General features: G+C 36.6%; 1 protein-coding gene across 1 annotated transcript in view; it reads right to left on the bottom strand.

Annotated features, from left to right (window-relative positions):
* RIMS2 (regulating synaptic membrane exocytosis 2) overlaps positions 1 to 16,045 on the bottom strand; it is a 364,820-nt gene that overhangs the window by 81,793 nt on the left and 266,982 nt on the right. Inside the window, exon 19 of the mRNA XM_045805820.2 lies at positions 2,000 to 2,241. Within this exon, the coding sequence (XP_045661776.1) occupies positions 2,000 to 2,241 (242 nt within the window). The remainder of the gene's footprint in view (positions 1 to 1,999; positions 2,242 to 16,045) is intronic.

The raw sequence follows: 16,045 nt of genomic DNA on the forward strand, positions 1-16,045 counted from the left end.
ATAAAAGCCTTGTTAGATTTGTCTGATGAACATTCTATGACTCAGAAAAGTTGGTAGGTTTTTAAAGAGGTCGTATTTGATTATCTTATATAACTCAGAGTAAGCAATAGAATCCGAGTTTCCTTGTTATTTCTATGGGTTTTCTGCTAAGTTATAATGCCGAGCAAGTCATATTTAATCTTTAGAAATGGTGACTTTAAAGAAGAGTTTCCAATTAACAGGCAAAGAGCACACAAAGTAGCATGGCAGCAGATAGATATGACTTAGCTGCCATGTGTACTGGTCAACAACATACCTTTATAAATGGTTTCCATTTTGCCAGTTATTGTTTACATATGATTGCTATGATATCATTCAGAATAATTTCACTATTCTTTCGAAAGATTCCACTATGCTGAGTATTCTACTCTTCAGAAGGCAATTAAGCAGTCTTGTCTGAAAATCCATTCTGGTTACACTGATATTTACTTCTACAGTGATAAATACCATCTTTGTTCTCCATGTGCCTGACACATAGTAGGTGCTCAATATTTATCAAAAAAACCCTAAACAAGTGGAAATAATTATTTAGTTGAACACCGCATATTCTCTAACTTACATAAACTTACGACTGTTTTAGGTTTAAATTCTGTACTTTTTAATTTATAGGCTTTATTTTTAGAACAGTTTTTGGTTTACAGATGTTTGTAAGTTTTAATGAAATATGCAACAAAGTTCTAACTGCTAGAGAAATATAAAAAAACCTTCAATTTCAAAAGGCCAACATCTATCGTATAACATAGCTAATTAAGTACAAATATTAGCAATTTTAAAAATCATTGAAATATGTTCTCTGTCCATAAATTAAATTTTTATTTGTATATTAAAATGTAAAATAACATTTTAAAACACCAAATGAAAAATTCCTGTCAATTGTCACATTGAACATAGTGAGTTACAACCACGACATAAGGAAAACCATCAAATAACTATTTCAGTATATTACTATATAAGGCTCAAATTCCAGAATTGCTGTTATAGTTACAGAAAATCAAGATTAGTCGGGTCCAGGAATTAATGTATCCTCAAATTCTTTTGTGTTGCAGATTTTTGTCCTGATTTCTGTGTATAAGAACCCTAGTAATTCAAACATAAATGAGATTTCATCCATTTGCCTATAATTTATCTGCTGTAAAAGAAACACCATATTATATGCTTTTGTTTGTTTGTTAAGTAGAAGATATGTTATTATTTCCAAGATACCAGGGATTTAATGTTTAATTATCAACAACCATTTGAAAAGACATTGCTTTGACTCACAAATTTCTTAATTGCTAACTGTGGCTTTTCTGAGTAGGAGTAGGAGTGTTGTATCTAATTTATTTTTGCAGATGTGTTTTAGAAACTGAATTTTAAAGTAGCAAAGCTTTGAATATCTTCACTATCAGCAGAAAATTCCTCCATCCCTGCTGCTGGAGAATATTGCTGCTTGACGTTTTCATAGGAAGATAAAAACTGCAGTAAGAAAATGGATACTACTGGTAAATGTTGCTTACAAACTGAAAAAGAAGTTAGGCTGTCAGCAATAAAAGAACTCTATGATTCCCACAAAATATGAGGTGTCATCTTCATCACGGTAACTTGCTGAGAATGAAAATTAATTTGGCTGGTTCCCTCTTGAGGAACCTAAAGAAAGCAAATATCTCACAGATCAGATCATCTTTACAAAGGATCGGCCACTGGCAATGGGGCTCCCACAGCTGAACTCCTCCCTGAGGAGGAAAGACCTGACATGCCTCTCGAGAGCCAGGGCCAGGGGTCCCTCCAAAGCAGGCTCATTCGTCACTGAAAAACAAAGTTATTGTTTTATTTTCCGAAAGGTTAAGCGGTTTAAAAGGCCCCTATCTCTCTGGAACATGTCATCTTCCACTAATTACTGCAATAAAATGAGCAAGAGAAAAGAATACGTACTTTAATGACGACTCAGATACAAAGTGAAAAGGAACATAAAAATGCCTACCCGTTTGGCTGAGCTGGGAAGCACTGCGACTTTTCCGGGAGAGGCCAACGATAGCTACCATTTTGGCCCCGATGCTAGAGCGCCGCTTTTTGCCGCTGGTGCCCAGGGCACCCACCGCGGTGTCGGACTGGCTGCCGTCCGTCTTCTCCAGCGAGCACATGTCGCCACTGATGCTGGTGCTTTTGGTCATGTTCTTCCCTGAGATGCCCATTTGTCTGCTTTGCATTTTGGATGTAAAGACACTGTAGGCCGATGGAGCGTTAAAAGGGAGGACAAGAGTGAAAAGGAAAAGACAGAAAAATGTATTTTAGATGAAACATCTGGAGTATAATTAAATGATATCATTTATGGGACCTATTTTTAGGGTTTAAAAATTTTCAAGTACCATGGTCTTGAATGGGCTTTATGATTCAGGGTCAACCTCACGCAACTATGATAACTCATACTCATGATTTCACTTCTGCGTCAGAGAAGGCACCAGTTTGCACGGCCACAGAGGGGAAAAAAATATTCACAAGAAATCAGTGGGCTTAAGATAAGATACTGTCCTGCAAGGGCGGATATGCTGTGAAGCAGCTGTACAACAAAGAAGGACGTTTCCAAAAGCATTCTTCTCCAGCTTGCTTTCCTATTGCCTTCAACAAGAAAGTATGTGAGTGGGACAGTTCTTTAAAAATAGCAAAAATGACAGCATCCACAGCTGAGTGGCCCTTCAACATAAGTTTTCTTTGTCTCGTAAGACTTATCTAATAATGGTTAAATTTTCTAATAGAGATTGGTGTTTCATTAGTTTTGATTTAAAAATAAGTTATTTCACTTAACATAATTTCATATTTATTGATGTCTGTATTCTAAAAATAAAGAAAAGGAAGATTTCCCTCCTGCATTCATTTGAAAGAAGGAAAACTCATTATCAGTTTTCCAGGCAATATGGTCAGAAAGCAATCAATGTCTCAATGAAGCATGTGAGCTGATTAACGATTACTGATTACTGATGACGATTACTGATTAGCTGATTACTCCCATCGGCCGCGTTAGCAGTGATTACTGATTACTCCCATTGGAGGTAGTCAGTAGGCTAACATTGCCAACGGGAATGATTGAAGACAGGACCCTTGATTTTTCTGTGATCACTGGAGTATGGTAGGAAGTGGTATGGGGGTTGAAGAATCTGGAAGCAGGCTATCAAGCTGGCCCTCCAACCCTGAGAGAATGTGGATGTGGCCCGTGTTGCAGGAATGGGAAGACTTACTTACATATCATTTTGACTCAGGATTAGAGTAATAATTTCTTCTTTAATATGGTTTTGATAATAGGAGTGAATGACACATAATGATAGAAGCAAAAGAAAAGGGGAAAAATCAAGAAACATTAGAAATACTTTTTTTAAAAAAATATTTTATTGATTTATTTGAGAGAGAGGGAGAGCCTGGGCAGAGAGGTGAGGCAGAGGCAGAAGCAGACTCCCTACTCAGCAGGGAGCCCTGATGTGAGGCTCGATCTCAGAACCCTGAGATCAACACCTGAGCGTCTGCAGAAGCTTAACCGACTGAGCCACCCAGGAGCCCTAGAAATAGCTTCATATGTCATTTAAAGAATGAGAATTAGAAAACTGACCTATTGAGGTAAGCTCTTATTTCTAATATAATTTCTTGGTCTTCCTAAAAAAATTTTTTTTTACTCCATCTTAGAGTAAAATCAAAGGCCAGGACCACATGTCAATTTTATGTACATTTTCTACAAGTATTTCAGAGGGGAAAGGCCTAGTATAAAATTTTTTTTTTTTTTTTAAGATTTTACTTATTTATTTGACAGAGAGAGAGACAGCCAGCAGGAGAGGGAACATAAGCAGGGGGAGTGGGAGAGGAAGAAGCAGGCTCCCAGTAGAGCAGGGAGCCCGATGTGGGGCTCCATCCCAGGACCCTGGGATCACACCCTGGGCCGAAGGCAGACGCTTAACGACTGCCCCTAAAATTGTTTTAAAAATATAGTAAACCAGGGATGCCTGAGTGGCTCAGTCAGTTAAGCATTTGCCTTTGGCTCAGGTCATAATCTCAAGGTCCTGGGATTGAGCCCTGCATTGGGCTCCCTGCTCAGCAGGGAGCCTGCTTCTCTCTCTCCCTCTGCCGTTCCCCCGCTTGTGCTCTCTTGCTCTCTCTCTCTCTCTCCGAGAAATAAAAAAAAAAAATCTAAAAAGAAAAAAAAAGTAAACTGTATGATTTTACCCCTCATATTACTTTAAGAAGAAACGAGGCATAAATAGGCCAAAAAAGAGAGCAGTGTATATACTTCTACAGTACCCCAAATCAATCATTTTCAAGCTTGTTTGATTTTGCTATTCTTTAATAAACAACAACAGAATAAAACAGAAAGAATTTTGGAGGCAAACAGATATGGGCTCGACTCCCAGTTTTGCTGTTACTTAACTGAATTCCTTGGAAGAGTTAATTGCTCTACTCTGAACCCTAGATTCCTCATTCCTAACATGAGACTACTCTATTTTCCCTTCTTATTTTAAAGAATAAAGATAATATATCTAAGGTAAAAATTTAATAAACTGAAATCATAACAATTTTTATTAAGGAATAGGGGCAACAGATAGGATAAGGGTGAAGCCCTTCAACATGTGTCATATAAATACTTCGCAGCATCAACAGAAATGATATTTATAATTATCAACTTACAAACGTTTGAAATTAAGACGTCTACCATCTCTTTAAAGAGCCAGCATTACATCGTGGACAGCAGACAGCACTGAGAGTCAGGAAATCCCAGTTTGACCTTTGGCTGACTGACTCATTTGGGGAGTTGTTAGCCTTTTCTGAAACTTAATTTTCTCACTTAATAAATGAGAAAATGTAAATAAAGCACTAAGCGGAATGCCAGACGTATAAGAACTCCAAAAATTAGTCTCCCCTTCTTCTCCTTATTATCACCACCACCACCATCACCACCATTGTCCACCGAGCGTCCATGAAACATCTTAAACTGGAGTATCTGTAAGGTCCCCTTTAACTATGAGATGCTTTGCTGCCCTATGATATTTCTTATTCCATGTTTACTAGGCAAATAAACACAGAAATGCAACATACAATTTTCATTGTATGCTGTCATCAGAAAAGCCTAGAAAAGTTAAAGTTTGGTTGAAACTAAGGCTCTCAAAATAATAACATGCTCCATATAACATGTCAGAGTAACCTAGTACTCCTGTCATGCAGGCATCTTTCTCTCAAGTGAATGCTTTTCTGAAAGAGCCACTTAAGCTACACCCACCCAAGGAAGAAAAAGACATACTCACAAAATACTGCTTAATGCACCTTATGATTTTTGCATTTTAATTTTCATGGTTGGATATTACAAGCCATAAAGAACTTAGTCAAAATTAAGCAGGATACAATAAAATAAACATATTGTGTATATATATGTATGTATATATATATATATGTGTGTGTGTATAAAAAAAAACCCCAGCCTAGCTTTTTAACCTATCGATTTTACTTTTAGATATATCCTAAAGGAAAACTTAGCAATATGTACAGATTTAGCAATTTACTACAGAATTGATTATAATAACAACACACTCACACACACAAGGGAAAACCTCGCAACTGTCCAATAGTTGAGGGTGTTTAAATAAGTTATGTTCACCAATAAAATAGAATGTGCCTTTGAAAATGATGTTGTAGACAAGTATTTATTGATATATGTTCTTGATATTGGCAGGGGGAGACGAAGCCGATATTTGCAGCTGGCTCTCGTACCAAATATGGATTTACCTCACTGCTAGGGGACACAGATAAATTCAAACCCTGGAGGCTATCCATTCTTTCATTCTTTTTATCTATCTATCTATCTATCTATCTATCTATCTATCTATCTATCTATCATCTATCTATCATCTATCTATCATCTATCATCTATCTATCTATCATCTATCTATCTATCTATCTATTCTTGCAAAACTAGGTAGTTGGGGAAGCCCAATTTTGTGAGATAATCTACCATTTCCCTGCACAAGAGGCAAATAAACACAATATGAAAAATACAATTATATGTTCATAATGTTTATGTTCTTACAGGGAAAGAGTATAAATGTACACAGCAAAAGATCTAGAAGGATATACTGTGAACAGCACACTAAAAGTAGTTTTAATTTTCTCTGGTTGGTAATTACGGTTTTTAGAAATGTTCTTTTTTTTCCTATTTCCCCCCCAACATACATAGCAATAAGAAAAAAAGATAAAACAAATGAAAAGAGCAATCAAGGATTAACATACCTTTTTCTTTTAGATAGGTCAAGTTATTCACTCCACATAGTTCATTCCGTGGGCTAAAAGTATAGCATGGCTTTCAAGCTAATCCTAAGAGATTACCACACAATAATATTGGGTGTTGACATGGGATGATCAGTTCTAGAAAGAGATGCAGCCATTTCTACGTTTCTAAATATTGTTTTATACATGTTTTCTAATTCACGACTTTAGAAACACGATGAAAAACTTAATACATTTAGTATTTTCACAGCGAAGTATGTTAAATTGCCTGTGCAAGTGATCTGTTTCATGACATAATTATAAATGGTGAAACTGTATCCTCAAAGATCTTTAAAAGGCAAATTTAGTACTGTCAATCATTAGGAGAAAGGTAATGACAGGCAAGTGAAATATTTGTAGATATTCCTCAAAGACTTCAGTAGCGTATCAGGGGTTATAGCGGTACGTGATTAAATTAAATGAAGTTTATAGGCCATGGGGCCAAATGTGTTAATTAATAGTCTGAATGAATCGAGCTAAGCCATTTGGCTTAAATTTAATAAATAGCAAACAGAGGACAAAGACAAATTCTGAGTGTGTGAGAATATGGGCATAGGAATAGCATTGTAAATAAAATATATAGTCATGTCAAAACAAATATTTCATCATATTGAGAGCTGGGAAGGTGGTTAGGAGGGACTTAGTTAGCCAAAGTGTTAGAGACTGGGGTGATTCAGAACGTCGTGGCCCGAGCTACAGAGGGCCCAGCAGCTGATACAGTGGAGTGTGAGAATGGCGTATCAGGCACAGAATAGACACTTCTGGATAGGAAGTAGGCAGAGATAATTCCAGGAGTGGAAGTATTTATAACATCTGGGGCTAGGAAGTGGTACTAGAGAGGGCCTACAGGGCTCAAAAGGTAGAAGACAATATAATAATGGTAGAATGGGAGAAAAGCACCCAGTGAGACTGGCCAAGCTCTCAAACATTATGGCATCTTGAAAGGTTTAATTTCTTTTCTTTCCCATTGTTCTGTTTCTGGAAGCAGGTGCCCAGGGCTAACCATATACCTATCACAGTGATAACTCATACTTGATTGCACTAGTTGCCAGTCGTTGGGCAGATGTCTGGATTATAAGGTGTCATTTCTTGAATTCTGGCATGTTCCTTGGGTGCGGGAAAGAGGAGTAACAAATTCTGCTTCTGTCTTAATTTCTCTTAATTAAAAATTTTCTCTATATTAAATACTATGGCTTTCCTAAAATGTGGAACTTGAAAGTATTATTATCCTAATTTATGATTTAATAAGCTTTACTTCACTTAAATGAAATACACTTTCACTACAATTTTAGGCTAGGAAAGTAGTAATCATTTATTCAACCACTGTTTATTTAACATCTACCTCTACAAATATAAAGATAAAAACATGATATGACATAGTTTCTTTTAATTAATTTACTGGCAAATATCAGCATGAGAAATGCAAATATGGCTGCATAACGACATGGTCTTCATTTACAATTGAAATTCCAATGACCAACTCTAATGTCAAGAAACCTTAATTAAGTTAACAATTCAGAAAAATCTCTCTCTGAGGAGTATGTAAAAACTGAATTTCCTATACTAACTGGAAATGACACAAATTTAAAACTCAGTATTTTTAGTATTATTGCAGTACTATATATAAATGCATTCAATTAATATACCATAATTTATTAGTATAGTATCTAAATGTATTAGAGGGGATGTGTGTTGTGCCACAAAGTTGATATCCAGAGTTAGGGAGGAATATTTAGCTAATTAACGAAGTATTTTTAGCCGAAAATACCTGCCTTGACAAGAGCCATTAGTCACAGAGCTGTCTTTAAGGTTCAAGTCTTGGGTCTCAGGGAAGGAAGCAGTGCCTCAGTGTCAACAGAGCAGATCGCTACTTACTTAGAATAGTTTAAGGAGCACCAGGAAGGCCCGTAAGCTCCAAAATTCTCCTCCCAACGTCTTGTTAGTGCCTAAAGTTCTACTACATTAAAAATTTCTGAAGAACAAAACAAAAATTCTTTAAGAAAAAAAAAGATTTATTTCTTAGTTTGAGGTTTGATCTTTTTTAACATGTCACTATTTCTAGGATTTGATCATTCATTTAAAAGATATTTATTTTGTACCTACTATGTGGTAGATCTTGGAGTCAGAAGTACAGCAGAGGAGAACAGATAATGCCCCTGTTTTCATGGAGCTTTCATGCAAATTGTCATGGAGAAAGACAATAAACAAGTAAATAAAGGCCGATTTCAGATTGTGATATGTGATCTGAAGAAAATAAGGTAGAATAAAATGATAATGGGGACTGGAAAGTCTGGGGGAAGGACAACCTTAAATAGTGTGGTCAAGGAAGGTGTCTCTGGAGAGGAGATAACTGAACTGAGTCCTGAATGATGAAGCCAGTCATGCTAAGGAAGGGTGCTCTAAACTGAGAGGGCAGCAAGTGCAAATATCCTGAGGCCAAAACAAGCTTGGTTGTTGGAGGGAACTTATGAAACCAGTGTTAATTGAATGAGGTGAAGGTGGGGATACTGACAAAAGATGTGGTCAGGAGAGAAGAGGGCCTGGATGTGATGGGATCCATGTATGTCCTGTCCTACTTACCCTTATTGAACTGCCTATTCAGATATCACATCAGAGTGACCCTAAGTCTGTGAGGACATAAACTGCACAGGTGGTGGCACCAAGAGACCTGGGATCCAGACCAATATTTTATCTCTAAATATACCATTAAAGGCCATTTTGGAGAGAACATGACTCTCTTCTTTAAATAGCAATGAATTTATGAAGGCTAGATCATCAAAGGTATTAGGAATATTCATTTACCAACTGAACATTCATAAATTCATTTAAACTCTTAAGTCTACCTACATATTAATTCTTCACAGTTTCTAATGTTCTCCACCAAATTGCTGACTAACATATCCCTACCACCACCTCTTCGAGTATGAAGAAAGCTAGTTTAAGAGAAAAATTTAAACTTAATACTTTATAAATCCTAAGTCTATGTTTCTCTCTGTCACTCAGTGATCATGGTTTCTAATAATTTATTTTGCCCGTCCTTATATGATCACTTTTCAATATCTTTTATTATATTAGCTGTGTTCTGCCTTCCTTAAAAAGTTAAACAGAAAAACTATACTTAGAGTATACGTATTTCCATCATGCCACTTGCTTTCACTATCGATTTAAGAGAACAGTTTATAAAGACACTTTATACAAGAATTATGATTTTAAAATGTTTTCATTGTAACACATATGAAAACTACATCTTTTCTCGGATCTCAGCTTCTTCTTTATAATGATGCTCAGTGATAATTTATATCTTGTTTCTTTTTCTCCTTGAATTTTTAGGCCTGCACACATTTCTGGATTTCTGCTAATTTACACTACAGCAGACATTCTTGTCACTAATTAATTGATTCCATTAGCAAATATCTACTGTGTTACACCTACTTGGTGTTAAGTCCTAAAGGAAAGGGGCTGAAAGAGTGTCTGAGCTCCATGCTCGTGCTCAATGGGGCCAAAACTGACAGGAAGAGAACTTTTAATTCTGCACACAAAGGGAGAATTTCTCTAAGTGGTCTGTTCAAAACAAGTGTCTGTTTCTAATAATCTACCCAGGGGAACACCTTTTTCTTATTGGTGCTAAGGCTCCATTTAGGCTAGAGTAGGGTTGGCCCGGTGGTGAATAAAAACAATGAATGAGGCAGTCATGATTTAAGGAGCATAGAGTATAAGAATGCAAATAAGAGGAGAAATGCTTATACAAATTAGTTTAAAAAATGTTATAAATATCAGAGAAAAATCTCACAGTAGTATGAGATTTCACTAGAGGGAAAGAGACCATTAAAAATCAGAGATCTGGAAAGTTTCGTGAACCTGGGTCGTGAATAATGGGAAAGATGATCACATGTACAGAGAAAGAAAACTGTTAAAGAGAGGAGAATATAATGCATTAAATGCAGAGGTAAGAAAGAACATGCCACGTTTTTAGGATAAGTAGCACAGTTTGGCCGAAGTGGAAGATGTTATAGGCTAAGAGTAGCAGAGGTTAAGTCCAGGAAAGCAGATTAGACTCACATTGCTATGTGGATACCTGTAAAAAGAATCCCTGAAGCTGATGGAGCTACAGAATAACATACAAATGATAAATAAGGAAGATTATGGAACATAGTGGAGGGAGTCATTAGGCTGTTTACAATAATCTGTTCTCCTCCTTGCAGGTGAAGGTAAGGTTATCTTTTCTTATCCCGTTGAGGCTAGAAGTGATCTTTTGGCTTGTTTCGACAAGTGTAATGTTAGTGGAAATGAATCATGGTGCTTCTGGGTGGAAGCATTTAATTGATGGCGATAAACTCCAACTTCTCTATCCTTCTGCCTGGAACTGTGGAAGACAGGGCCACTATCAGACTAGGTCCCCGAATGACTACATTGGGAAGAAATAACTTGTGTTGGTTAATGTCACTAGGAGCTTAGGGTTGTTTTTCACAACAGCACAATCTCATCTGTTTTGACTAACAAAGAGATTGGAATAAAAGAGACTGTCTGTAGGAAAATCAATTAAGAGTTTATAGGAATAGGGGCGCCTGGGTGGCTCAGTCATTAAGCATCTGCCTTCGGCTCAGGGCGTGATCCCGGCGTTCTGGGATCGAGCCCCACATCAGGCTCCTCCGCTATGAGCCTGCTTCTTCCTCTCCCACTCCCCCTGCTTGTGTTCCCTCTCTCACTGGCTGTCTCTATCTCTGTCAAAATAAATAAATAAAATCTTAAAAAAAAAAGAGTTTATAGGAATAATCTGGGGGAAAGATAAAAAAACCCAGGCTCCTACATTGCTATTACTGATAGGAAGCAAAAACTAATGCAAAAGTATTTGGAAGGAACCATCTGTATGGCTTAGTATCTGGATCTGGGAATAAGGTAATAAGAGTTCAAATTAGTAAGTAGTTACCATATGCCAATGGCTACTCTACATACTTTATATGAATTAATTCACAACAACATTTTTGGAAGATGAAACTAGTGCCTTTAAAGAGCGTTGTGTTTGCCTGCATAGTGCTGGTTTAGGAAGTGATCACCACTGAACGAATGGAATTTTCTGATGGAGAGATTTTGTAGGAGGAATCTGCACACTTAGGACAAGGGCCCAAGGGAAGAGTCAGGGCTAAAAAGATGGGATGAATAAATATTTGTTGAACAGGAGAGGATAGAGGAAGTTAGGAGGCGGCTTACATTGGGAAGTCAGGAGTGTAAAGACAGAAATGACAATGCTTGAGAAAATACCCTGCAGAACACTTATAAAGATTAGGAAGAAGAGGAGTAACAGCGGAACACACATTCTCAGAAATAAGAAAAAATGGAATGGGGTTAAAGTCCATAAAAGACAAGAGAAGAATGAGGTTCAAGAAAGTTGAGGTGGTCAAGTGATGCAAAGAGTTCATCTGCAGGAACATTTAAGAAAGGCTTTAAATTTAGAACTTTGGAGAACACAACTGGCCTTAACGAAAGCAGCTACTAAATACAGAGCAAAGTCAGTTTCCAAGAGGTTGACAGAGCAACTTGATGGAATGGAGAGGAAGCTATTAAGGTGGATACTATGTTGGAGAGATTTGCACTGAAGAGAAAGAAAGAAATGGTAAACTCAAGGGAGTACCAAAATGAAGAAAACAGTTATGAAAATAAGGATTACTAGTATAGTACTTTTTTTTAAGGCAAAATCAGAAGAACTTGAGGAGAGAGAAAGATTAAAAAGAAAGTGAAAAATTGATACAAAATATTTCTTCAAGATGGAGAAATATATGAGTTTAAGAACTCAAGTGGTAAAGTTTGATTTAGCACATTAAACTTCTTTGTTTCTTTGCTCTTTGGGCCTCCTTTTCCTAACTTAGGACATGAGCAGGTTAAAGATCATTAATAGACTTTAACCCCCACATTTTTATGACTTTAATACCTCTATTAATCTTTTTAAAATTAATTCCTTTCAAATTTTCCGGGTTCTTTTTCTCTTTTAATTCAGCGATTGTTCCTCCCAATTTTCCATGGTATATGATTTTTATGACCTTTCCCTTCACAAGTGTTCAGAATAAACTCCACAATACTAACCCAGCAATTCAATGTGTGTATCATCCCCTTAAACTGTTTTATTGCTTCATTGGTACTTTTCAGCTAAACACGATTATTTCTATATGTAAATATTTTAGGCAGGAATAGACTTCCCTCTAAGTCATTTCCATTTCAGCTTCTTCTGAGTTTACCACATGATTCCACAGTATTTGCTACACCTATGAAAAGGTCCATGACAACTATCAGACGGTATCCTCACTGGCCGATAACTTCAAGCATCAATTTACATTTTTTGCCATTCTTATCAATATCAAAGGAACACTAATAGTTAAGATTTTGTGAAAATAAAAAAAAATAGACCGAGAGTTTTGATTTTTCTTGCTAATCATCCAACTCTATGAGTGTATCAAGTTTGTAGAGTATTTAACAAATGATGACTATTTCATACTAGTGAAATGATTACATGACATAAGAATTCACATTATGCCTCTAAAGTTAAAAGCTAAACCATAATATGAAAATATTCTTGGACTATCACTTACCCACATCAAATCACACATTATGAAAATATTCTTGGACAGTAATTTTTATCCATAGAAAATGACTAGATGTTGTGCTTCAAAACATATGACCATATATGAATGACTATATATTAAAAATATTAATTCTCCAGACTATAAAGTACAAAATACATTAGTCCCATATTTTGAAAAATATTGGATACTCTGATTTTTTGAAAATGTGATTACAAATCAAAAACAGATTTTAAATATATCTCTACTTTGTGTAATCACATTGCATGCATCATTTCAGAGAGTGAGAAAATGCTTTAAACTTACATATCTTGATGAAATCTAATTACTCATTATCCATGTAACTTCCATAGCTAATCAAATCAATCTTTCAAATTCACAGAAGAATCTACCAGAATTTCTGGAGGCCCACGGGATTAAAAAACCCCAAAACTCATTCTGGAATTTTTTTCCCAAGAGGCCAAATATATATTACCCATATATTATACCTTTATATTTGGAAAGAGTGATGCTTTTATTAAAATCATGTATGTTTTCCTTATATTTGGCTGAGAATGACCCAGAAAAGACAAGTAGTTTCCTGCCCTTTACCTTTCTTAGCAACTGTTAGAGTCAGGTAAAATGATTTGCAGGGCACCACTGTTCCAAGTTCCTGGAACTGTTGGCTTTATGTCACATTATTCTTCTTAATGAGCTCTGAATCATTGTCCAGAAAAGATAGCCATTTTTTACCATCTATCTTCTTTATAGTAGGGCTCAGGAGACTGGGCCACAGGATTTGGAAATGTCAGGGAAGAGAAGCACATCGTGCTTTCTGAGACAGTGTTGTTAACAGTTATCAGGTCCCTTGCTTGCACGGGAGAAAATTAGAGCTCTGGGCTTGGAAATAAAAGACAAAGGAGGAGTTTTCCTTCAATTGTACACACTAACAGGCCACGATAACAGATAGTCAAAAATATCTAAACAACAACAAAAATATCTAAACAAATTTTTTATACTTCTTAATTTTAGTGGGGATTAAAAATCATTTAAAGATTATATGTGTCAGTACGCATATATGCATATGTATGTGTACTGTTTATATTTTTTATTTTCAGTATATTATGATGCTCTGACAACTTAAAAATCTACCTGGCTGGAAAGAAATTGCCCTTCCTGGGGCTAGCCAATTGTTAGAGATAGATAGCAAAGGACTTAGCCAGTGTAAGCTGCTGATATGCAAATTAGCTTAATTCAGAGCCACACCTCCTCTTATTAGGCCTATTCACACCAGGCACTTACTTTCTCTGCCCTAAATCATTCCAGGGCCCGGTACCAGGCAGAAGAGCACTCCTAAAACCCAAAGCCCAGCTGGAAGGAATGACTCAAACCTGCCAATCTTAAACTGTTCACTCTGCCCTATCTTTCTAGCCCTCCCCAAAGGCTCTGGCCTTACTTCTTACCTCATTCCTGCCCCTTCTGCCTTCTGGACTTATACTGCTGCTTTCCCATGTAGCCCTGAATGGCGTGGCACACCTCCAGGTTCCTAGGACCTGTTATCATAAACTTCATTTTCCTGAGCTCCTCCTGTGTCTCCTCTTGTGGCCACACCCGACTGACCATCACAGGAACACAGAAGACTATGTATGTATATATGTATAAAATGACTGTACTTCCTGTCAAGGACCATGGTTTACTGTCTTAGTTAATAAGTTTAGAAAAACAAGAACATAAATTAGAAGAGTTAAGAAACAAAATTCCCAGGTAGCTTTAATGTGTAAATTGTTTTGTGAAATATAGCACTGTATCTAGGTTAAGACTTAACCTTGCATATTTTAAGTTCAATTTAAGCATTTCATGTGGAAAACAAAATATTTACATGACGGGTAATCCCTTACTTTTTGTTAAAATATACTTTTCTTGCCTAATTAGATGAATACTGGTAATTCCCCTTTGACTAAATCCAGTGTTAATAAAATGCACTGTATTAAAATTCTCAAGATGATGCCTTTATTTGCCACTAAAGAGCACTTATTATTTTTTCACGTAAAGACATGCAAATATCTGATTTAACTTAGAATATTTGCTTAGCTTGTATTTGTGCATGTAGACAATGTTCCAGTCATTGTTACTCAAGTATAAATTTGTTTTATATGTCACTCAGACATCACCATGAACAGAAAGATTATAATCTCCTTTAATGATTAAAATGACAGTAATATTTTGACTAGATGTGCTTGGTCATACATACTGAATCCTCCTTGGAACCTTTTATTTTTTTTAAATTTTACTTATTTATTTGACAGAGAGAGGGAGAGAGACAGCACAAGCAGGGGGAACAGCAGGCAGAGGGAGAGGGAGAAGCAGGCTCCCCGCGGAGCAGGGAGCCCAATGAGGGGCTGGATCCTAACACCCTGGGATTATGACCTGAGAAGAAGGCAGGTACTTAACCGCTTAACCAACTGAGCCACCCAGGTGCCCCACCTTGGAATCTTTTAAAGAAAGTCTTTCAGCGCATTAAAAATCTAAACTTATTTTTTTTCCTTCCTGGATTCCATGTCAATAAGTCCTACAACGATTATGAATTTTTGCTCTGGAATGATATCTCAGAGCAGGCACAGTGTTAGTCTTTGAAGGTTAGGAAATCCACTGGAATTGGAGGTGACGTAGGAAAGGAAGTTAGGTGAACTATTTTTTAGACTAGTGTACAGTGTTTGAAGTTTTCCTACTATTATTATAAATCTGAAAGACATAAAGAATAACACGATAAAACTACACAGTATACAAAAAAACAAAAACAAAAACAAACCCAAAACAAACAAACAAAAACACTGCCAGATTTTTCTGGAGCTAAAGTGATTTATTCAAGGCAACAAAATCTAGTAATTTATCAAGAAGTGAGGGGCGCCTGGGTGGCACAGCGGTTAAGCGTCTGCCTTCGGCTCAGGGCGTGATCCCGGCGTTATGGGATCGAGCCCCACATCAGGCTCCTCTGCTATGAGCCTGCTTCTTCCTCTCCCACTCCCCCTGCTTGTGTTCCCTCTCTCGCTGGCTGTCTCTGTCTCTGTCAAATAAATAAATAAAATCTAAAAAAAAAAAAAAAAAAAAAAAAAAGAAGTGAGACCTAAATTTAGGTTCCAAGTCAGTCAGACATGGTTTCCTATCCTATTTCTACCATTTAT

This window comes from Ursus americanus, chromosome 9 (genome assembly GCF_024610735.1).
Source record: "Ursus americanus isolate L20-20 chromosome 9, mUrsAme1.1.p, whole genome shotgun sequence".
NCBI classification, from domain to species: domain Eukaryota; kingdom Metazoa; phylum Chordata; class Mammalia; order Carnivora; family Ursidae; genus Ursus; species Ursus americanus.